This window comes from Helianthus annuus, chromosome 15 (assembly GCF_002127325.2).
Source record: "Helianthus annuus cultivar XRQ/B chromosome 15, HanXRQr2.0-SUNRISE, whole genome shotgun sequence".
Classification (NCBI taxonomy): Eukaryota; Viridiplantae; Streptophyta; class Magnoliopsida; order Asterales; family Asteraceae; genus Helianthus; species Helianthus annuus.
Genome location: NC_035447.2, coordinates 84,793,202 through 84,818,523, shown reverse-complemented (window position 1 = coordinate 84,818,523; position 25,322 = coordinate 84,793,202). Strand labels below are relative to the sequence as shown.

Below are 25,322 nucleotides of genomic sequence, written 5' to 3'. Positions count from 1 at the left end.
ATGTTAATGTATTGTTTACGTGAATGTTCATCACTTTAGCTTGTATTGTTTACTTAAAAAGATTAGACCATAAAGAGCATGTACTAAGTTAAGTGAAAAAGCATTCGACCCGTTTGTTTTTTAAGTGAAAAAGCATTCGACCCGTATCTTTTAATCGAAAGCATTCTGCCTGTACCTTTTTAATCGAAAAAGCATTCGACCCGTATCTTTTTAATCAAAAAAGCATTTGACCCGCTTCTTTTTAAGTGACAACATTTGACCCGCTTCTTTTTAAGTGAGATGTTAATGTATTGTTTACGTGAATGTTCATCGCTTTAGCTTGTATTGTTTACTTAAAAAGATTAGACCATAAAGAGCATGTACTAAGTTACCACTGCCAATAAATGACTTTTCTTTGGAAGTATTCTCTTTAAATATTTGAAATCACTTAACTAAATTCTTATAAGTTTTAGAACAAGGTATCAAGGCTAAAACAAGTTTAATCTTATAACAATAACTCATTATCTATTTAACTATTATAAAAAAAGTTCTTCCTTCTTAATAAAATATTCATGTCATCAATACATGGGAATGGAAAAAAGGTTACAGTGATGACTTCGACTTTCCTTCATCCATGTTTTTGCCCAGCCAAAGAAAGAAATATATAAACACCAAAACAGAACTTAGCAAGCCACTCACAAAATATCTCCGAATTAAAAAATAAACTAATTATACATCAGACTAACATAGCTGCACTATGACTCCATATTCAACCCAACCATATCCCTCCTAACGATCCACCCAGTAAGAAACTTATTTGATGTTTCCAGAATCATAGCATCCGTGCAGTGTTTTACCTTTAGAACACTTCTCTTGCCTTTAAAACTGGAAAGTATAAAGGGGGCCAAGTCGTTTCCTTGGTAATTTCGGCGAAATTTAGACTTACCTGGTTGACCCATATTAAAAAAGAGTAAAAGAATTAAGTCAACAATACCAAACAAAAAAAAAAAGATTTACCTGCAGCTGTAACAGTTTCCATAATATGATGCTCAAAGATGCCCTGTTTAAAAAAAACCCAACCCAATTCGTTAGTAAATTTCGGTAGAAATTGCTATTTCTTGGAGATAAAACTGGAAAGTATAAAGGGGGCCAAGGCGTTTCCTTAGTAATTTCAGCGAAAGTTAGACTTACATGTTTGACCCATATTAAAAAGAGTAAAAGAATTAAGTCAACAAAACCAAACAAAAAAAAGATTTACCTGCAACTGTAACTGTCTCTGGTTAATAAAATTAGAATATCATTGAAATGATGATATTTTTGTAATCGTATTTGGCACACTGTTTCTGAAACAATGAAATATTTATATTTTTGTTATTACATATTGCCCTCCTACATACCCTAACTTTGACCAGATTTGACCCAAATCGCCTCGCACCTCAGGCACGCCATCTAAAACCTTGGTTAAACAAGTTTCTTACATTACAATATTGAGACTCTAAACAAACCTGGGATATGTTCATTAGATAATCACCACATGAGGAAAGTCTCAAAAGTTGCTTACTCTTCAACCAGAGGCGTAGGCTTGTACATATTTCTGGATAACTCAAACTGGCCCTCTACTATCTTTTATACCTGAAACAAAAATAAAATAATAGAAAACTTGAGGTTGAAATAACTCGAGGGATAGGCTTAGTCTGAGACAACTCCAGGTCAAGATCTCGAGTAACTCGCTCAAATTAAACAATCATTCTTAAGTACATATATTATTTTTAATATTCTTTCATAACACGAACCATTTCATGGGTGAAACGTTAAAAGAAATAAAGAAACAAACACAGAAGAACTGAGAATAATTGTGTGTTTCCTTTTTGTAAAAAAACAAAAAAAAGACCATTTAAATACTATTTCAACTGCTATTTTGTGCTAATTTGTACCATTAACTTAGTGGTAGAATAATCAAAAGGATTTGCTTGTAACAAAATTCGATAACCACTAAACAATCAACATTTCTTGGATGTCAGCAACTTCAATTCCAAACCAGTCCACATTGTTAGGATTCAAATAGGTACCAGTATTCTCTAGAAGTGCATATACTTGCTGCATTGATAATATCAAGATTTATCAGAAGTCTCTAGCAACCGTATGGTTTAATAAACATTAGAAAGTAGACTATGCATTACATGTTTTTCATCAGATCCACGTTTCCAGATGCGCTTTCTAATAAATGTAAATAGGAAGTTCCACAATAAAGATTAACCAACTATACTCAAGAGACTTACTGGCATCATATATAGCACCACTATTCAATACTGAAATAATGAAGTAGTGCTAGATGCTAACATTTTATGAAACCAAGGAAAATTCAGGCCCCAATGTATTTAGTTAACGGATGCTTGAGCCTTGAAGAAGTATTTCCCTCAAAATTGCACCCTGCCCAAATGAGTATTAGTTAATTCAAATTATGACCATACTCCAGTTGTCTTCTGGCATATATAACGATACTTTAATGTATACCTTCTACCTTTTCTATCAATGTGAATGACATAATTTGCTTGATCGTCTCATTAGAGTCACTGTCTTCTAATTTAATCAAAGCCCTCTTTGTTCTGGCTCAAAGGAAGTATAAACAAAGTATTTCACTTTTGGAGAAAAACAATTCTAAATATACTTGTTCTGGAAATGAACACTAATTTTATAAAAAGAACAAATTACCATACCTCTAATTCCAAACAGTCAATCCTGAACACCCCATCCTGATGATATTATTAACGAAAGTTAAAACATGCACCAAATAAAGTCAAAATGATTAAAGTCAAGAACCTGTAAATTCACAAATATTCACATTAAATGAAATGATTAAAGTTAAGAAGCTGTAAATTCATGATATTATGAAGTGTGTATGATAAATTTATTAAGAAGTACCACAAATATGAGATAGCATGCAACCTCTGTCGAAACGATTAAAGTCAAAAACCTGTAAATTCATGAATATTCACATTGAATGAAATGTATCCAAAAACAGGTAAAATGACTTCAAGAACCTCTGAAACTAAAAAATTAAGAACCTGCAAATTCAAAGGCACTGACCCTAACAAACCCATTACCAGCAGGTCCGAACCACTCTAGGTGTGGTCACAACATTGGTCTTCCCGATAATCTCGCTGAAGATGTCCCAATCTGATATCATCATTGTTCAAAACAAATATAAAACCTGATTATATAGAACTACAAATCGCAATATTCATATAAACCCACATCCAAACACCCACAGCATCATTAATACATCAGCTCTAGCTGAATAATAACAGAGATGCGGAAGCATAAAAGAATCAGTGACCAAAGTTTACCTTGTCATCAGAATTTCAACTTGTGGAACGAACTCGCGAGAGACGGATCTAAACATCGATGTAAAATGCAACGCGAAATCAAGGAGGCCAAAACCTCACCGAAACCCTAAATCTGAGCTCGTTTAATGAACACATGTAAACCATATTCTTAGAAAAAAGGAAATTTTTGGATTCATAACCAAAAACAAAAAAAAAAAGTCAAATAAAAACAGAACAAAAGTATCACCTGGCACTTAGAACACGACAGGGGATTTTAACACGAAGCCCTAAAAATCCATCGACATTTTTCTTGGCCATGCTATTTCTATCTGATCTTGCTGGTGAGGACTGGGGACGGTGGTGATGTTTGATCTCCAGCAGATAGCAGAAGGTCGGAGGTGTGGTTTTGTTGAGGGATTTGAAATTTGAAATAACATCAGGTATTCAAGGCGAGGTGTCTGAAATTTTGGATCTGTTGATAGAGAGAGAGAAGAGAGAGAGAAGAGAGAGAGAAGATCAGATGTTGTTTTGTGAGATGTGTGAGCATTGAGAGAGAAAGCAATTGGTGATCCGTGTGAAGTCAAATGGACGGTCCCGATGTTGATCCGTGTGAGAAAGTAGTATAGATGGACGGCAGATGTATACCCTTGTAAAGGGTAAAAGGGTTTGTGTTTTCTTGTGCCTTAACAGTTGTACATTGTGCATTCAGTGTTTTTTCAACACCTTGTTCAATTACCATCTTGTCCTTCTAATATCCTTATTAAAGTAGTATAGATATATATATAGTAGGGATCCTGCGGAATGTGTGTTTTCCTAGAAAGTGTAGGAAGCGATCTAGGCCATTAGATGAGTGTGTTTAATGGTTGAGATCGTTTTGTTCACATTTTGGTAATATACGTGTCTTTAAAATAAGCTAATTTAATTTATTGGGGGTAAATGTGTCATTTAAGTTGTTTTTAATAAGGAAATAACTACCAATCATAAAACCACCACCAAAAATGTCGAAACTTTTTTTCTCTCTCTCTCTAATCCCTCACATTTAAAAACACCAAATCATATAAAAAATAACGATAAATCAGATCTAGATGTGTTCATAGTAGTGTGTGCGATAAAACACAATGTGACGAACTAGTGACTGACTGCTAAAACACAACATCAAGAATGCCAAAATCATATCAACCAATAATTGATAAAACACATTGTGATGAAACAGTAACTGGAACCAGTAACTGATAAAACACATTGTGATGAAACCAGTAACTGATAAAATACAACATCAAGAATGCGAAAATCACATCAACCAGTAACTGATAAAACACACTATGATGAAACAATAGATAAAATACAAAAGAACATGTCATTCATGAATCATAACTGGTATAACACATTGTGATGAAACCGGTAATTGATAAAACACATTGTGATGAAACCAATAACTGATAAAACACAACATCAAGAATGCTAAAATCACATCAACCAGTAAATGATAGAAAACATTGTGATGAAACAGTAACTGAAACCCGAAACTGATAAAACACATTGTGATGAAACCATTAACTGATAAAACACAACGTGAACCAGTAACTGATAAAACACAACATCAAGAATGCTAAAAATCATATCAACTAGTAACTGATAAAACACATTGTGATGAAACCAGTAACTGTTAAAACACATTTTGATGAACCCAGTAACTGATAAAACACAATGTGAAGAAATTGTTAATGATTTGAACTTCGTAGTTTAAAGTAACTGCCCTTTTGAAATCCTAATGATTTGAAATTGTCAAAGAGATATACGTTTCCATAAATATCTGGATAGTTAGTTTAGGATATATATAGAATATTCCAAAATTAAATTAATAATCAAATTACCATCATGCCCTTTTGAATAAAAAAACTAAAAGCCACATGTCACCTCCCTATTGTTTCCTAGACTTTCTAGGAAACTTAGGCTTTCTAGCCAACTCCCACTCTCTATATATATATATATACTCTTTCTAATACTTTAAGTTTCTAATATATATACACCTTTATGTTTTATATATGTTACTATGTTGTTTTTATGGTTTTTAGGCAAATATATATATACATATATATATATATATGCTAGGAGTTGGCTAGAAAGTCTAAATTTCCTAAAAAGTGTAGAAAGTCATAAAAAACCAAATTGTCAACCATAAAACACACCAAAAACCCACAAATAACAAAATGAAGATTAATAAAACATCATATATGTGGGTTGTGTTTTGTGTTTTGGATGATAAGGCTCTGATTATCGAATAACAAATATTATTGTGTTGTATGTTGATTAGCATGTTGTGTTTTATATTCATAGTTCTACGATTGTGTGTTTTAAGTTTTTATGAACTATTATGGTTTGAATATGTTGTTTTAGTAATTTTCGCTCTGTTATTTGTGGGTTTTAGGTGTGTTTTATAGCTGAAATTAGAGTGTCTAGAAACATGTTTCAACCGACCTCTGATGTAATATCACTTTCTCTTATATTACCAAGAAACTCATTTTTGTTTTTCTATTGTTTTTGTGTTTTTCTGAATTTTCTCCCCCTTAAATGCAGAAAGTAAATAAATTAAAGACATATTTTTGTATTTTTGTGGTTTTTCAATGTTTTTGTATTTTTCTTGAAACTTTCTCCCCCTAAAATTCAAAAATAAAGTAAAGTAAAAATATTTTTGGATTTTTGGTTTTTAGAAAAATATTTACAAAAACGATTTCCTGATGTCGGTTACTCTTGCTTCACCTTAATGCCGTTTACCAAAAGTAAATAATCAAATCTTGATTTATCAAATGCTTTGGTAAAAAGGTCGGCACGTTGGTGATCGGTATGAATGTGAACCACATCGATAAGTCTCTTTTCAAAGCAATCACGTATGAAGTGATATTTAATATCGATGTGGTTCGTTTTCGAGTGCTGTACAGGATTTCTAGTGATTTGTAAGGCAGCCTCATTATCAACATAAATAGGAGTAGTTAGGAATTCAAAACCGTAGTCCCGCATCTGTTGTTGGATCCATAGAACCTGGGAGCAGCAACTAGACGCAGCAATGTATTCCGCTTCACATGTAGACGTAGCCACACATGTCTGCTTCTTGCACTGCCAAGTGACTAGGCGATTGCCTAAGAACTGACATCCTGCTGTAGTTGATTTGCCATCTTTCTTGCAGCCGCCGAAATCAGAATCACTGTAAGCCTTGAGATCGAAGTTATCATCCTTAGGGTACCATAACCCGGTGTCAGGGCAACCCTTCAGATAACGAAAAATCCTTTTGACAGCAGCATAGTGAGAGACCTTCGGATTCGCTTGGTACCTAGCGAGAAGACAAGTTGGATACATAATGTCGGGTCTTGATGCGGCGAGATACATTAAGGATCCAATCATAGCACGATAAAGTGAAGAATCCACATCATCCCCTTTTTCATCCGGAGTAATCCCGTGATTCTGCGGAAGAGGAGTAGAAATTGGCTTCGAATCGGACATCTGGAACCGGCTCAAGATGTCTCCGACGTACTTGGTTTGATGGATAAAAATTCCAGATTCGGACTGATTAACTTGCAAACCCAAGAAGAACGTCATTTCACCCATCGCACTCATCTCGAATCGATCTTGCATCACCTTTTCAAATTCCTTGCATAGTTTATCATCGGTAGAACCAAAAATAACGTCATCGACATACACCTGTACCAACAGAAGATCTTCACCTTTTTCCTTGATGAAGAGGGTACAATCGATCAAACCCCGTCTAAACCCATTGCTCAGCAGGTAGGTAGACAATGTCTCATACCAGGCTCTGGGTGCTTGATGAAGACCATATAACGCCTTGTTAAGTAATAAAACTCTGTCAGGATGTAATGGATCTTCAAACCCCGGTGGTTGCTCGACATATACTTCCTCTTCGACTACTCCATGAAGAAAAGCACTTTTAACATCCATCTGGTACACCTTGAATTTCTTGAAGGATGCGTAGGCTAGAAAGATTCTAATCGCCTCCAGACGTGCAACAGGTGCATACACTTCATTGTAGTCAATACCTTCGATCTGACTGAAGCCTTGAACAACTAACCTTGCTTTGTTTCAGACAACAATCCCACGGTCGTCCTTTTTGCACTTAAACACCCAACGAGTTCCGATCTTCTTGTAGTTGTCGGGCCTATCAACCAATTTCCATACGCCCAACTTCTCGAACTGCTGAAGTTCTTCTTGCATGGCTTCCACCCAGGAATCATCTTTCAATGCCTCCTTCCAAGATCTAGGCTCTTCTTGGCTAACATAGCAGGCGAAAGACCAATCATTTTGTTGTCCCGATTCTCGTATCTCAGCATACAAGCCAGCATTTTCGTTATTTCTGATTTGATTCCTTGTCCTTACACCACTGAGAACATCACCTATAATATTCTGCTGAGGATGAATGTTATGAATTCGGGTTTCAGAAACTGGAGGAATTTCAACATTTGACCTCAAGTTATTGATATTTAAATTCCCGATATCATTCTGAAGCTGTTGAGTTGTAGAAGATGATGCATTTTCTTCTTGGATAATTGGCGCAGACACTGGATCCATTGCTTCTGAAGTACCTTGAACCGGACGCAGTGCTTCACCATCATTTGCATCAACATACTCCTCATCTTCCGATGACAAATTGTAATCGACAGCATCATTAAACACCTCATTTGAAACGAGATTGTTGACAGAAGAAGATGCTTGTGAGTCAACAATGATTGGACGAGCTAACTGAGAGCCAGTCGCATTCTCGCTTTCAGACAACATTTGAGCAATTGCATTTTCATCATCAAATGTCGGCAGATTAAATGAGTCGAAAAGACCATCATAATCGAACATCCGTGGGTCTCCAGAAGGCTTCGGAGGATTAGAATATCTTTGAACTCTTACTTCACCCCATTCTTCAATCCTTTTGGTAGTCAGGTTCCATACTCGCAGATTAGGAGTAGCATACCCAAGGAAGTAACCTTCGATAGCTTTGGCACCAAACTTCCCGTCAGGCTCAATCATGGTACATGGTGCACCAAAAGGTTCTAGATATTCCAAGTCAGGAGTCTTCTTGTGTAGGAGTTCGAAGCACGTTTTGCCATGTCTTTTCACTGTGAGAACCCTGTTTAACGTGTAGCAAGCCGAGGCAACAGCTTCAGTCCAGAATCGAACTGGAAGCTGAGACTCAACCAACATGGTTCTTGCAGTCTCAATTAAGGTTCTGTTCTTTTTTCAGCGACTCCATTTTGTTGTGGTGTGTACCGAGAGCTGTATTCATGAAGGATTCCTTTTGCAGTGCAAAATTCATCCATAACCCTGTTTTTGAACTCGGTTCCGTTGTCGCTTCGAATTCGCCTCACCTTTAGATTATAAAGATTTTCCAATAAGGTGATCAAATTCTTTAGAATTTCTGGAGTCCCACTCTTGTGAACCATGAAGTCAACCCATGAAAATCTTGAATAGTCATCAGTAACTACCAAGCAGAAAACTTCCCCATGCACACTCTTGTGTTTGACAGGGCCAAAAAGGTCCATATGCAGACGTTCAAGTGGCATGTTGACAGTGTTAACCTTCTTCAATGGATGTGATTTCTTGATCTGCTTCCCTTTCTGACACGGCACACAGACATCTTGAAGTTGAAAGTTCTTCACATTGACACCTCTCACCAAATTGTTTTTGACAAGGTGATTCATTTTTCTGAGGTGAATATGACCCATCCGTCTGTGCCAAGAGATCGTCTCCTTTTCAGTGGCTTTTGAAATAAAGCAAGTAACTTGTTTGGACTGAGTTATTGCTTGGCTCATATCAAGGACATACAAATCATTAACTCTTGGTGCTGATAAGAGAATCCATTCTGCGGGAATCTTGAAACCTGGCTTCAGCACATAACAACCGGCATCATCAAAATGCACGGTGAACTTCTTGTCGCAAATCTGAGAAACACTTAGGAGATTGTGATCCAACTGTTGCACATAATTGATTTTGTCGAAACTCACAATTCCATTTGAGATCATTCCCTCGCCGGTGATATACCCTCCTTTGTCTCCAGCAAACGCAACATATCCTCCTCTTATACTTCGCACATCGAAAAGAAGACGATAGTCGCCCGTCATGTGCCTGGAAGCCCCACTATCAACAATCCAATGACTATTAATAGTTCCTCCTGGAACCGCCTGCACATGCAACTAACTTATTAGTTTGAGAGGGGGACCCAAGCCTTTGTGGACTTGGGTCGTCCTTGATCATCAAGGAAAGTGATTTCAATCACTTGATGATTAGGAAAAAGAACCTGTGGTGCTCCCCCTGATTGAATTACCTGTTTTTGTTTCCAAGCTGTTTGTCCTTTACCAGTATTTGTATTAATTGTTTTAGCATTTACTGGTTTTACAGTTGTAGATTTTGCTTGTACAGGTTTTTCTTCTTTGACCTCTGATTTTAAGGCCTTTTCAATTACCTTTTGGTTCTTTTGTTTTAACTTCTTTTCCCTTTCTTTCAAGACACGTGGGTCTTGTTTCGGGGAAATTGGTCGTTTTTGGTAATTGATTTCTTGGGGAGCACTCGTTTTTGCCTTCAACTTTTGCAGGTATGGGCAGTATCTTACAATATGCCCAATTGTGCCACATTCAAAACATGTTCTCCGCTCTACAAACCTCGGAGAAACATGTTGATGACCAGACGAAGAACCAGACAATGAACTTTGTGATCTAGATGTACTTGGACCTAAATCACATCCGTTTGTGTGTTGGGTGTAATTATTCTGATCATTTCGTTTTAAAATTCTAACTTGTTTTATAAAATCAACGTTAGATTTATCCTGAAATGTTTCAAGTTTATATGTACCCTTGGATCCAACAAAGTTCACTTTCGGTTCTCTTTTCTTAACAGGAGCTCTTTTGTTTTGCACCTTTTGCTGTTGAACCTTAGGTTGCTCAACCTTAGATTGTTGAATTTTAGGTTGTGCAGCCTTAGGTTGAGTAGCCTTAGACTGCTCAACTTTAGGTTGTTGAACCTTTGGTTGTTCAGTCTTAGGCTGCTGAACTTTTGGTGCATGAACATTCTTGTTCTGAGCTTTCTTTCCCTGTACCTGACCCTTTCCGGAGTTGACTTGTTGTTTTTGCTCAATTGGTAGTTTTTGGTTTCCGTATTGTTTTCTAATTTGTTCACACGGAATTGGATCACATTGAGTAACTGTAATTTTGCCACTTTTGTTCCCCAAAAACTTATCAGTGCATCCTTCAAAAATTTGCTCAATTAAATCTTGATTTACATTTTTAATTGGAAAATCTTTGTTAGAGTAGATTTTGCTATCTCCTTTGAGCGTATACAACAAGTTATTCCCTTCAGAGCTAACTACAAGGGATTCCATTGCTTTTGACATTTCAGTCTTACTCGGTTTCACTGGTGGATCACACAGAATGTGATTCTCGATAGGAATATCTGTTGTAACCGAGTTAGACTGTTGTTTCACAATTTCTTTAGATTCATCGTCCGAAGAATCAGCATCCTCAATAATGGGAGGACTCTGTTCCTTAACACACGATGAATCTGTCACATTCTCAGATTCTGATTTACCCGAGGATGATGTACCAGTTGTGAACCCGAGGCCTGCTGCAAAGTCATCTAGACCGAGTGGCACAGTAGGTTCAAAACGGGGCGTATCCTCGTCATCAGGCAACTTGGAGTAATTGTGATTCATCGGGGGAGGACATGATTTGTAACCAATACATTTAGCATCCCCCTTTTTCTTTTGAACATCAATAATGTGATCCAAAACATAGCGGGAATTGGAATAGCTTTCCAATTTCTGCTTAATTGTCTCACATTCACATCGAGCTGTTGCTAACTCTACCATTTGCTTTTCAATTGGGTCAATTAGATTATTGTTAGCATGTTGTTTTCTCAAAACAGCCTTTTGTAATTCAGAAACATCATGTTTTAATGACTCAATTGTTGCTTTAAACTCCTTTTCATTTCTGGTTAAAAACAAGTTAGCTTCGGTTGCTTTAGAAAGATCTACAATCAATTCTTGATTGTGTTTGTGTGTGATTTCAAACTGAATTTCCTTTTCTGCATATTCTAAACACTTTGCACATTCAACAGAAGCAGAAATAGAGTCAGAGTTAGTATCACATACCTGAGAGGTTTGACCTTCTACATGAGCCATAAAGGCTGTATGAAAAGAAAAAGATCCATCTTCAGAGAAAAACTGAGCAAGCTTCTCGGAAGTTCCAGCAGATTTCTGGCAAAGAATAGATCTCCTCTTGCATAATGCTTCAGCTTCAGCCAAAAGCTCATCAACCTCCAAGTCTAAAGCATCACTTGATAAATCACCAGCATCAAGTGATTCCCCATCCATGCTCCCACTATAACCCGAGTTATCTTCATCTTCCGAAGATTCACCAGCAGACACGGGTTCAACTACCTTTTCAACCACTTTAGCATAACATGCTGTTCCACCATTTCCTCCTTCTCTAAGCTGAAGATTCCAGTTGCATATTTCATCAGCTTGAACAACTAATCCTCTGTGGGGATTAGTGTTTGTGGAACCAGATGTATTTCCTCCAACGGGAACTATTGATCTGTCAGAATTGTTGTTCTGTTGCTGTTGTGGCTGTCTTTGATTCCTGAAGGGATTCTGATTGCCTTGCTTAGGTGGCTTCTGACACTCCCGCTTGAAATGACCCTTTTCACCACAATTGAAGCAAGTGACAGCATTCTTATCAAAACCATACTTGGTGTTGTTGTTGCTTTCCAAGTTGGTTCTCCCCGTCCTTTCCATAAACTCCTTTGCTCTTCGAATTGCACTAGCAAGAGCCCATTTGATATCCATCATTTCAAACTCTTCTTTATCCACTTGCTGATAGTCTTCATTGGTTAGATTGATATTCCCAATCTGACCTGCAACTAATCCACAATAAGCACTAACCAAGGTATTCAACATCTCCATATGCTCCTTGGCTATTTCAACAGTGACTTTGGAAAAGTTGGAAGTGTCTAATCTGACTGTGTTCGGATTGGAAGTGGCTTGAAAGTTTGAAGAGTTTCCATAAAACCCTTGCTGTTGCGGTTGTTGCTGCTGAGCTCTGCTTGGGTCTAAGAAAGCCGGTGGTGTGAATTGCTGAGTTGTCTGTTGTTGTTGAGAAGAAGAATCTGGTCTTGAATACATCATCGTGTATGCTGAAGGATCAAACTGATTTGTTGTGGAAGGTCCGGTGTTTGAGATGAAAGCTGTTTGAAGCTTCGCGTGTTGAGAGGCTGGTTTTTCTCCACTGATACCTCCTGCAATCCCATAGTACATCTCTGGATTCTGAGGAGTTATTGTTCTTTTTGCCTTTAGCTTTTCTTGTACATCTTTGTTCTCCAATTTTTGAATTAACTCATAAACGGTGATTGTGTCCAGAACACCATTTTCCTTGAGAATTTCAAGATAACCGCTCCATTTTGCTGGTAAGCTATAAGCAAATCTCTTCACCATTTCTTGTGGAGTGGCAGTGACTCTAAAAGCAAACATTTCACTCAACAGATGATGGAACCTTGTAGACAACTCTGCCAAACCCTCGTTCTCCATACACGTGAAACCTTCAAACTCTTTCTTCAGCAATTCTTGCTTGATCTTCCTAGACTGAGCATTTCCTTCACATCGTAATGTGAGCATATCCCACAAGCTTTTAGTAGTCGTGCAATAAACAAACTGGTGGTATATGTCTCTGTGAAGAGCTTGCGTGAGAATCATGAATGCTTTCTTTTCCAACTCAAATTTCTTCTTATCATCATCAGACATAGTGCTGTAAGTTTCTGGATTAGATCCTGCAACTTCCAACTCATTTTCAAATGGAGTGAAGAAACACATCCATAGATCTTGACCTTGCCCCTGAACATAAGTTCTCAGCCTTTCTTTCCACCATCCCCAATCATTGATGTGATTTAGTTTTGGCGGTTTTGTGCTTGTACCAGTTTCACTGTCGTTCTGCATCATTGCTTGAATGCTGCTGCTTTGATTAGTGACCAATGCCCATTGATTTGCAGTTATCATTGCAGCTTGAGGTGGGGCAATAGCCTGCATCCATGCAGTTTTGTTGAACTCTGACGCATATTGCGTGGCTGATGATTGCGTAGCTGATGATTGTGGAGTCAAAGTTGTTGTAGTCCACGCGGATGGATCCCACTGACCGTTTGTTCCCATTTTAAAAAAAATTAATATATTAAGTGAAAATTGATTTAAAAATTTGAAAAACAAGTTTTTCCTTTTGAAAATTCAATGTTCACAAACTATGTTAATATGTCGAAATGAACAAACAGCCGAAGGATACTGGATCAAAAGACCTGAAAATCACAACTGTTAAATTTAAACAGATAAGAAACGAAAGATAACACCTGTTCGAAGGATCAACAGTGTTCGAAAGATCACTGTTGAATTTCGAATAATGACTTCGAAAGATTCTCCAAGACGAAGGATCCTTATCTTTCGAAAAGAAACAGTAGCTCGAACGATATATCCTTCGAAAAGATTCCTTGGCTCGAAAGATAACTCACAGACTTCGAAAGATGTTCAAGGATGGGTATCTGTCGAACCTCCTTGATCGAAAGATGATCTTTCGACTTCGAAGGATATCTTTCGATGAGCTCTGACACACTGACACAGAGTTGACAGGTTGGTGAAAAAGGTGATGGGTTGGTGCACAACATTCGGCAGAAGGTATGTTCAGACCCAACTTTTCACCAACTCAGATTTGACTTTTGAAATATTGCCCAAAAAGGAAGCTTCTCATCCAGAAACCGGTACCGGAGTTAACCGGAATTTTGGCCGGAAATTACCAAAACTTTTTAGAACAAGATTTTAAGTTACCCAAACCTTCCCTTAACACACCCGGTTAGTTTAGAACACGTTTTTAAGGCTAAAAATGCAAGAAACACACTAAAAACGGGTGCTAAACCAAGTGAGTTTTGTCCAAACACTTCCAAAGTCTTGTACAAACCCGGTTTTTAACAAGGAAAAGAGCCACGGCTCTGATACCACTTGTAGGTCCCTCGGAGGTTGAGGTTAAACCTTATCCTTGTTATGTTTAACACTCTAGCAAGTGCGGAATCCAAGCTAGAATGCAAACCGATAGTTTATATGAAAGCACAAGCAACAAAGAGAAAGAGTAGACACATAAGATATCAAAGTTTTCTCTTATATTTCAGTGGACACGGTTACAGCCCTTGACCAAACTGAAAATGCTCTCTACAAGACTTGGTTCACTCACACACATATAACTCACTGATGTCTAGATGTCTAACTGTGAAATGAACCATACATGGGATATATATACCCATAACAGATTACATGCTCGAAGGATAAGATAGTCTGGTCGAAGGATCATCTATCGACCAGAAATCTACCGAAGGATCCATACATACCTCGAAGGATGATATATCCTTCGAGGTCCATCTGTATCCATCGAAGGTTGTCTTTCGAAGTCATCGAAGGATACAAACCATCCTTCGATGACATCCTTCGAAGCAAACAATCTTACAAACTTAGTGTTGACTGTTTGGCCAAGTCAAACCAGGAGGATGGTTGACTTGGTCAAACATACATTCAAACACATAAACAAACCAACATAAGACGTAAACACGACAGACAAAAGACATCGTTTTATAACATTACAAAATACAGACAAAGTACAGACACAAGTGCACCAACATTACTCTTGATAAAAGACGAACAATTCAAATATAATAAACGTTTCACAGAATCAACACAAATAGTTTAAATTACCAGTTTATACGAATCTGCAAACAAAGTTCAAAGTGCAAAAACTAATAAACATTCATCCGGGCGGAGGTCACCAAGCGTTTAGCCGCGCATGGAAGTCATCACAACTTCAGTTGTCATCGAGAATTGATCGGAAATCAAAGAACAGCTTGAAATATGGAAGAATAGTGCCCAAATCGCCTAAAATCGCCCTTTGATTCATCTCTGACGGCTGGGAATGGAATGGATAACCTAAAAATTGATTTCAGCTGTCTTATACTTTTTTTCCCATAATTGACCTCTCCCGCGCGTCGCGGGAGAGTCTTGGTCAGCTTCCGCATGTAGCCTGAGATACCCAGGTTGACTTTTTCTGCTACAGCTCCCGTGTTGACCCATCGAACCCGATTTTCAGCTCGGTTTCTCTTTTCACCCTTTCTAGCACCTATTAAGTCAAAAACACCAACACGTGATAAGTATATAAACGGATACGAATTAACATGTTAACACATTAAAAATCAATGCGAATTACTACAAAATATACCTAACATCAATATTCAAATATATTTATGTTACATTTCCTGATTTTTTAGAAAAAAGTAAAAATGTTACATAGGGTTTTCTTGGGGTTTTTTTAACTCAAGTGGGTTTTCGTTTTATATTTCCTATATATATATATATATATATATATATATATATATATATATATATATATATATATATATATATATATATATATATATATATATATATATATATATATATAGTAGGGATCCTGCGGAATGTGTGTTTTCCTAGAAAGTGTAGGAAGCGATCTAGGCCATTAGATGAGTGTGTTTAATGGTTGAGATCGTTTTGTTCACATTTTGGTAATATACGTGTCTTTAAAATAAGCTAATTTAATTTATTGGGGGTAAATGTGTCATTTAAGTTGTTTTTAATAAGGAAATAACTACCAATCATAAAACCACCACCAAAAATGTCGAAATTTTTTCTCTCTCTCTCTAATCCCTCACATTTAAAAACACCAAATCATATAAAAAATAACGATAAATCAGATCTAGATGTGTTCATAGTAGTGTGTGCGATAAAACACAATGTGACGAACTAGTGACTGACTGCTAAAACACAACATCAAGAATGCCAAAATCATATCAACCAATAATTGATAAAACACATTGTGATGAAACAGTAACTGGAACCAGTAACTGATAAAACACATTGTGATGAAACCAGTAACTGATAAAATACAACATCAAGAATGCGAAAATCACATCAACCAGTAACTGATAAAACACACTATGATGAAACAATAGATAAAATACAAAAGAACATGTCATTCATGAATCATAACTGGTATAACACATTGTGATGAAACCGGTAATTGATAAAACACATTGTGATGAAACCAGTAACTGATAAAACACAACATCAAGAATGCTAAAATCACATCAACCAGTAAATGATAGAAAACATTGTGATGAAACAGTAACTGAAACCCGAAACTGATAAAACACATTGTGATGAAACCATTAACTGATAAAACACAACATGAACCAGTAACTGATAAAACACAACATCAAGAATGCTAAAAATCATATCAACTAGTAACTGATAAAACACATTGTGATGAAACCAGTAACTGTTAAAACACATTTTGATGAACCCAGTAACTGATAAAACACAATGTGAAGAAATTGTTAATGATTTGAACTTCGTAGTTTAAAGTAACTGCCCTTTTGAAATCCTAATGATTTGAAATTGTCAAAGAGATATACGTTTCTATAAATATCTGGATAGTTAGTTTAGGATATATATAGAATATTCCAAAATTAAATTAATAATCAAATTACCATCATGCCCTTTTGAATAAAACACCATCATGTCAACCATAAAACACACTCAAAACCCATAAATACCAAAGTAAAGATTACTAAAACGTCATATTTGTGGGGTTTGTGTTGTGTTTTGGATGATAAGGCTTTGATTATCGAATGACTAACATTAGTGTGTTTTATGTTGATTATCATGTTGTGTTTTATATTGATAGTTCTACGATTGTGTGTTTTAAGTTTTTATGAACTATTATGGTTTGAATATGTTGTTTTAGTAATTTTCGCTCTATTATTTGTGGGTTTTAGGTGTGTTTTATAGCTGAAATTAGAGTGTTTTATGACTTTTTACACTTTTTATGAAATTTGGACTTTCTAGCCGAACCCCACCCTATATATATATACCGCTAAAATGAAAACCACCTACAGTTGTAAGAACCATGAGAACTACACCGTACGGGGCGATTTGGACCAAAATTTTTTTTTAAAAACATAGATGCGCTTATTACAAACACATTTGTAAAAAAAAAAAATTCAAAAAAAAATGTCGTGTGTGTAGTTTTGAGCACCACAAGTTTGTGTTTACGGGTACCGTAAATTTTATTTAAATAAAATTTACGGTACCCGTAAAAACAAACTTGTGGTGCTCAAAACTACACTCACGACATTTTTTTTGAATTTTATTTTTTACAAATGTGTTTATAATACACGCATCAACGTTTATGAAAAAAAAATTTGGTCCAACTCGCCCCGGATCAAAAAGTTCTCATGGCTCTTACAACTGGAGGTGGTTTTCATTTTAACGGTCCCCTATATATATATATATATATATATATATATATATATATATATATATATATATATATATATATATATATATATATATATATATATATATATATATTTGTAACAAAATAAGTTGCAGCCTCAAAACTGGTGGTTTTTTGCATATCGGACAAGTTTTTTTCAATACCCGGAACTGGAAGAACCGGTTCCATACCCGAACCGAAAAAGGTATATAGGGTATGGTTTTTAAGCCTATAACCGAAACCGGGTATAACAATACCCGATTTTGCCCTTCAATTCAATATCCGAAACTGGTTCTTTGTCCTGAACTGGTTATTGAAGATACCCGATACGTGCACTTCTATTGATAAGAGTGTAACCTCAATTCTGTGCACCCTAGAGGTGCACAAAAAACCCAAACCCGGGCCCGAAAAAAATAACCGAACCCGGGCATTAGAAAAACCAGGTTTTTTAAACCCGAATCCGATCCTACCCGTAGGGTAGGGACTGGGTATGCATATTCTGTTCAATACCCGAACCCGGGTTTTTTCATACCCGGTTTGTACCCGGGTTTTCGTAATACCTGGATCCGTTGTGTACAACAACTTTTTTTGAACGTTTAGAGCTTCCGTGAGACTGTTTTGGGCAAATTTCAAAGCATACAATATGTAAATATAAAAGTTTCTATTATATTTCTATGTTTATGCCAAAAAAATGAATCGAAAAAAAACCTGATCTATACCCATACCCGAACATACCCGACCAACACCCGAACCCTACCCGACCAATAACCGGACCCTACCTGGACCTGGAATACGGTATTCTAATACCCGGGCATTGAAAACCCGAACCCGGGTAGACAGGGTATAGAGTTTTTGGCCAAAACCCGGACCCGAACCTGACACAGGTATGACCAACACCCGAAAAGTCAAAACCCAATCATACCCGTACCCGAGTATATGCCCGAACCGGGTATTAGAAAAAAACCCGGTTTGTGCACGCACACCTAATTCAAGTAGACTTGCATTGTGGGCTCAATGTAATTTCTAGCCCAAATACTTATAGCTAAGCCCACTTGAAATAATTTAGAATCCAGTAGGACCGGTGCTTGTGAGCCATTTCCATTCGTGCATGCAATTTTGCACAAGTAATTTAAAATTAAACAATTAACACAGTTTTAATTGCATTCATGAATCATGTGCCTACGTCACTCTCCCGCACCCCCTTTGTTTATTCCAACACCAATCAATTGGGTCCGGATTAAATGTAACATTTTAGCTTGGAGGGCAGAAATGGATAGAATCCCCACCAGGGTTGCTTTAAGGACTAGGAACATTCACGTGGAGGATACGACATGCTCTCTATGCGGCATCGGAGAAGAAACAATGAATCACTTATTCATCGAGTGCGGCGTGGCAGCTATCGTTTGGCTCCACATCAGCAATTGGTGCCAGGTTCCCAATCTCTTCATGTTCTCGCTTAAAGACTTATTGGAATTGCACATCTTCGTGGGCTTAAAAGATCCGGAAAAGGAGGTGTTTCACGGGATTATCTTGATCATTTGTTGGAGTATCTGGAGGGCAAGAAACAACTTCCTTTTCGACAACAAACATGTCCGTGTTGAAAACATTATCCATGAAGTCAAGACGGTGGGTTGTCTTTGGCTTAGAAGTAGATCTAATCATAAAAATATCTCTTAGGAAAATGGTGTAAATTTGTATTTATGTACTTTGTTTGTCTTTGTTGCCGCCCGCTTTTTGGGTTTGGCGTGTGTTTTTTTTAATGAAGTTCTCCTTTCAAAAAAAAAAAAAAAAAAGAAAGAAAGAAACACCAATCGCAATCAATTTATTTATATAATTCTCCTATATTATATATAAATGAAATGAATAGTGTTACGTTGCTTGAGTTGATCAAAACTCAAAAGTGACGGTAGAAGTGTTCGATTATTTTAAAGTTTAGTCAAATAGAAACTAAATCAGATCCTTTGGTGATTAGTAATTTAGTAGTATACACAATGGTTATAACTCAAATATGAATATGGTTGTTCATGACCATCATTCTCTCTGCGCGAAATGCCCTTTCGAACATGATTACTCAAACAAACAAGGTAGTTTGATTTGAGAAACCTAAGCACTTGTAGCATCATTGTAATGAGATGAACGACGAGCAGGTGGCCAGTCTGCAGCCGTTGTTGCTTGGTAAAGAAGAAGATGTTCCTGAAGACATCCTTTTGGCTAAAAGTTTTGAAGATGAAGCACTTTCTGTGGGAGATGAAACAACTCTTGATAATCCTACATAACTTTTGCATGATTTCAGCTTCTTGTTGAAAGGGTTTTCTGGCTTTGCAAGATCTTCTAAGCACACCACGTTTGCTAAAGATGTGAATGATTGTGACTTCCCTTGAAAGTACTTGGACAACCCTGATCTCCTGTGGGTTCCTCAAGCATAAATATAAGAACATATTCATGATATAAGGACGGTGACGGACACATAATTTTTTTCTACTAGGGTCATTTTGTGCTCAATTGTCTCTTAACTCGACTTTCGAATTTTTTATTCAGGTTGGTCACATAAACAGTGGTCACTTACCATTGCAACCGGTAATAATATGAGCTACAAATGGGGATTTAAACGAACTGTGGTCACTTACCATTGCAACTAGTAATATTATGAGCTACAAATAGGGATTTAAACGAGCCAACCCGCTAGTGATCTACTCGAGACCTGCTTGTTAAAAGTTTGAATCGATACGAACTTAACTGAGCTCGAGCTTAAGCCTAAAAATAAGCATGCTTAATAAGGAACCTGAGCTTCACTTCTCGAACTCGAATTAGCTTACAAGCCTAAACGAGTCCATTAGCTTATAAATGTTTTTATTTAATGTATTAAATATATATTTACATAATAATAATAAACAATATATGGAAAAGATAATTTAAAGATAACTAAAGTATAATTTAATATGTGTATTAAACTAGTAAATTGCCCCGCATGCCGCAGTGTCTCAAAAAAATTACGTCAAAACTTAGGTCAAATGAAAACATACATAAAAATAAGCACAAAAACGTATTATATTTTGACTCGACTCATTTGCAGAAATTTTTTTTTTACGTCAAAACGTAAAACAACTGAAAAGATACATAATAATAAGCATAAGACTATATTATATTTGACCCGATTCATTTCCCGAAAAAAATTATGTCGAAACGTAAATCAACATGAATTTATACTCACATGTACATAAAAATAAACACGTAAAACTCGATTACAATATTTTTGGAAAGTTAAGAGGTTGTATGTGTTAATGCTGAAAGTGAAGAGGTATAAATATAGAAAAAATACAAAAAGAAAAAAAAAGCGAAAAGACAAAAAGGACAGAAAAAAGAGAAAACACAAATCACTATTCACCTAAGTTGATAATTGTAGTATATATATAATATAATATATAATATATAATATATAATATATAATATATAATATATAATATATAATATATAATATATAATATATAATATATAATATATAATATATAATATAATTTGTAAATACAAAATATATATAACTTTTTGATAAAATTTTAATAAACAGTAAACAAGTGGAACTTGAGCTTTTGAAATAAAACTCATAAAGAGTAAAAAAACTCATAACGAGTGAAGCTTGATAAATGAACTCGGGCCCAACTTAGCTCATTTACATCCTTAGCTAATAAGGTTTTTGAAGTAATAATAACCATAAGAGAAAAATGCTCGGATAGTCCCTATGGTTTGCTCATTTTTCACCTTTAGTCACTAACTTTTTAAAATTACACCTATAGCCCCCAAGTTTTAGAATTTCGTTTCCGGATAGTCGCTGACGTGGATGGGGGTTAGTTTTTTGTGTTAGGCGCGTTTGAAATGACAAAAATACCTTTAGTGTCAAATTAATAACTAAAAAGTTAAAAGAAATATAATTAATATTTTATAATTTATATGGTACCCACCACCACCATCTCTACCTTCAACCACCACCACCATCTACATTTGATAACTTAAAGTGTTTGAAGATAAATATGGTGTCCCAGAAGCAAAAAGACCATATACCTACACTGCCCACTAAAGTCAGAAACTACTTTCTTGAGAACTCTCACAGTGCTACATTAATCATTAACCATGGATTTACCTCGGTTATTTACATGACCACATAATCTATGTATTTGTCACCGTATTCCTTTGAATCATTCCTTTGTGACAATGTTCAATTAATTAAGGAGTGAGTTAAATAATGGTGTATCTCACTATCTATTATATTAGACTATGGGTATGGGGCTTGGGTTGGGGCGTGGGTTGGGGGAAAACGCCCAAGCCACCACCCCGGGTGGGCTTGGGTTGGGGCGTGGCCCTCGGGGCTTGGGTTTCAAGCCGGGCGTGGGGCGGGGGAGCAAGCTGACATGGCGGGCTGTGAATGACCAATTCAAACTAGCCGTTGGGGGCTAGTTTTGTTTTTTTTTTTTTTTTAAATTTCCTTTATAAATACCTTACCATATTAAACATTTTTCTCACACAATATCAAACACATAAAACACAATCTTGCCATGAGTTCTTCAAGTTATAGTGAATCGTCATCATCATCTGACGATGGGGCGGAAATATTTCTACAAACGATCGCGACGGTGGTGAAAGCTATCGTGGAAGACGAAGACGATGGGGAAGAGACTCAACAACCTAAACGGAGGAGAAGGTACATCGCTCGTAAACGGCACGCCGCTAACAATTTGTTGGTAAGCGATTACTTCTCAGCGGAACCTAAGTATGATGAAAAAATGTTTAGGCGTCGTTTTCGTATGAGTAGAAACTTATTTTTAAGGATATCTAGAGATCTTGAGGAGAAGTATGTTTATTTCCAACAAAAACCCGACGTAACCGGGCAATTAGGATTTAGTACGTGGCAAAATGTCACGGCCGCACTTAGGCAGTTAGCGTATGGCAATAGTTCGGACATTATGGATGACTATTTAAAAATGTCTGCACGTGTAGCTAGAGAAAATCTTCACAACTTTTGTTCGTGTATTCTAGAACTTTATAGGAAAAGATATTTGAGAAAGCCCTCTTTCAGTGACATGCAACAAATATTGGAACATCGCGCAGATTAACATGGGCTACCCGGGATGCTAGGTAGTTTAGATTGTATGAAATGGCCTTGGGAACTTTGTCCTACCCAATGGCAAGGCGCTCACACTAGTGGATTTCACGGGATGCCAGCCATCATGCTTGAAGCGGTTGCGTCCCAATATCTTTGGATATTGCATGCGTTCTTCAGTATGCCAGGTTCACATAATGATATTACCATCATAAACCACTCGCCCCTTTTCAATGATCGGGTAAATGGTATAGGACCCAAAGGAACTTTATTTGTAAACGGGGTTGAGTAGTGTACGGGTACTACCTAGTTGATGGGATTTACCCAGAGTGGGGGGTTTTCGTAAAATCGTTCACAAGACACCGTACCACAGATCTAAAGAGATTAAAGTTTAACAGGGTCCAGATGGCTGCACGTAAAGACGTCGAGCGAGCATTCGGTGTTTTGAAGAAAAGGTGGGGAATATTGGCAATGCCTTGTCGACTATGGGACAAGGATCAGATTGGAAACGTGATGTACACATGTATCATTCTTCACAACATGATTTTGGAGGATTAAGGTAGAGCGGTCTTTACCTACTATGATGACGATGACTCCCAACCAGGTAACGTAACAGACGAAGATAAAGCGACAAATGAATTTTTGATAAAGTCAAGGGATATACATCACAACCTTCGATCTGATTTGGTGGATCATGTTTCAACGATTCCTGGGTTCGAAACCGACGAAGAATGATAGTTTTTTATTTTGATAATTATTTTGTATGTTTATTTTAATAATTATTTTGTATGTTTATGTAGTTTTTGGTTATATATATATATATATATTAAAAAAAGTTGATATGGCTTGGCCACGCCAGCCAAGCAACGCCCACCATACCCCATCTAAAGTGGGTTTGAGAATTAACTTTTGAAATTACACGTGTCAACCCCAACCCAAACCCCAACCCAAGCCCACCATACCCCACGGTCTTACTAGTGAAAGGATCGCTTTATAATGGCAAGTTCAGTTTCTTGATTAATCCACACAGGCTTGCTAGCACATTCATATAATATATGATCTCTATTGTGTATTAAAGGATACTTTCTTGTATATTGGACTATGGGTTCACTTGAGAGTCCAAGTAAGATGTAGGAAACCGTCTAACATGGCGCAGTGTGTGTGGGGGGTGGGGGGAAGATGGTGGTGGTGGTGGTGTGGAGTGAGGAAGATGAAGTGGGGGGTGGGTCCCACATAAATTGTAAAATATTAATTATATTTCTTTTAACTTTTTAGTTATTAATTTGATAGTAAGGGTATTTTTGTCATTTCACACACACCTAACACTAAAAACTAACCCTCATCCACGCCATGGACTATCTGGGAACGAAATTCAAAATCTTGGGGACTATAGGTGTAATTTTAAAAAGTTAGTGATTAAAGATGAAAAATGGACAAACCTCCGATAATTTTTCTCTAACCATAAAAAGCTAATACACTCTTAAGTAACCATTGGAAATAATAACTGAACGATATAATCTAGTTCGATTCTCGTTTTTTTTCTTGCTTAAAAAGTCCAAAAATTCACGGGGCTCATCAAAAACATATAATAATAAAAAATACGGGTTGGGTTGACCCGTCCGTCAAAAAAAAAAAAACAAGAATCATGTTTTAACTTATTGACTTACTTAGAGGGAAGTTGTTGAAGGAGACCAGACATGTCTTCTAAGCCATGGCTGCGAATCGAGGAAGACGAGTCGCATTCTTCTAAGACATCATCAGAATCATCATCTAAAGACACAACACTCGAAACATCCGATATAAATGAATCATCACAATCATTATAATCATAACCCATGATACCGATCTTGTTTTCTTGATCTAATGAATAAGAACCCATCTTCAAAGTAATCAACTGTAGAGCTTTTAGAACAAGAAAACAAAAATGGGGTTTTTGGTACGAAAAAAGTGTAATGCTTTTCTTTGCTTACGAGGAAAGTGAGATAATGGATTTAAAGGATAAGAGGACAAGTGGTATGTGAGTAATTAATATTATAGAGACATATTGTGTTATAGTTGTATTATTTTGGAGTGGGCAAAGAAAAGATTCGGCATTACCCAATTGTAGATTTGGTGGGGCCCATTTGATTTGGCATGAATGACACCACCTCAATGTACGGGGTTTGCTTCGTAGGCATGGGTTACGCTTACACACTAAAACTCATGCCTTTTTGTAAGACTGTTGGGTATGGTGGATTTGGGTTAGGGCATGAGTTGGGGCATTTGTTGACACGTGGAATGGGAAAAAATGGAAAAAAAAACTCACACCCATGGGGTATGGTGGGGCTTGAGTTGGGAGCTTGGGTTGGGGCATGAGTTAACACATAGCCATTGAGAACCTATCATGTCACCTTGCTAGCCCGCCCCACGCCCGGCTTCAAACCCACGAAAAAGGGGCCACGCCCAAACCCATGCCCACCCGGGGTGGTGGCTTGGGCGTTTTCAGCCCACCCACGCCCAAACCCCCGCCCCATACCCCGCAGTCTAAATAAAGTCATTCTATTA

At 36.8% G+C, this 25,322-nt stretch overlaps 1 protein-coding gene and 1 long non-coding RNA gene across 20 annotated transcripts; both read right to left on the bottom strand.

Annotated features, from left to right (window-relative positions):
* Nucleotides 1-507: 507 nt before the first annotated feature.
* Nucleotides 508-3,839, bottom strand: LOC110912079. Of its 19 annotated transcripts, none has more exons than XR_004881266.1 (9): nt 3,553-3,838; nt 3,327-3,438; nt 3,045-3,156; nt 2,902-2,953; nt 2,697-2,799; nt 2,501-2,585; nt 1,485-2,409; nt 997-1,039; nt 508-925 (listed from the first exon to the last, which is right to left on the bottom strand). It is a non-coding gene; the product is annotated as an uncharacterized LOC110912079 (long non-coding RNA). The 19 variants fall into 19 exon arrangements; XR_004881264.1 differs by having other exon boundaries at nt 508-1,039; nt 1,485-1,611; nt 1,914-2,409; XR_004881270.1 differs by having other exon boundaries at nt 508-1,039; nt 1,541-1,611; nt 1,914-2,409.
* A 15,748-nt stretch (nt 3,840-19,587) lies between these two features.
* LOC110912078 lies at nt 19,588-24,769 on the bottom strand. The gene is made up of 2 exons (XM_022156752.2): nt 24,446-24,769; nt 19,588-20,091 (listed from the first exon to the last, which is right to left on the bottom strand). The coding sequence occupies exons 1-2, from the start codon at nt 24,655-24,657 to the stop codon at nt 19,806-19,808; spliced, it is 498 nt and encodes a 165-aa protein (XP_022012444.1). The 5' UTR covers nt 24,658-24,769; the 3' UTR covers nt 19,588-19,805.
* Between the last annotated feature and the right edge of the window lie 553 nt (nt 24,770-25,322).

Coding starts and splice junctions, on each gene's coding strand:
- LOC110912078 (XM_022156752.2), bottom strand. CDS start 24,657: ATGGGTTCTTATTCATTAGATCAAGAAAACAAGATCGGTATCATGGGT. Junction 20,092..24,445: donor CTTCAACAACTTCCCTCTAA/GTAAGTCAATAA, acceptor AGGAACCCACAG/GAGATCAGGGTTGTCCAAGT.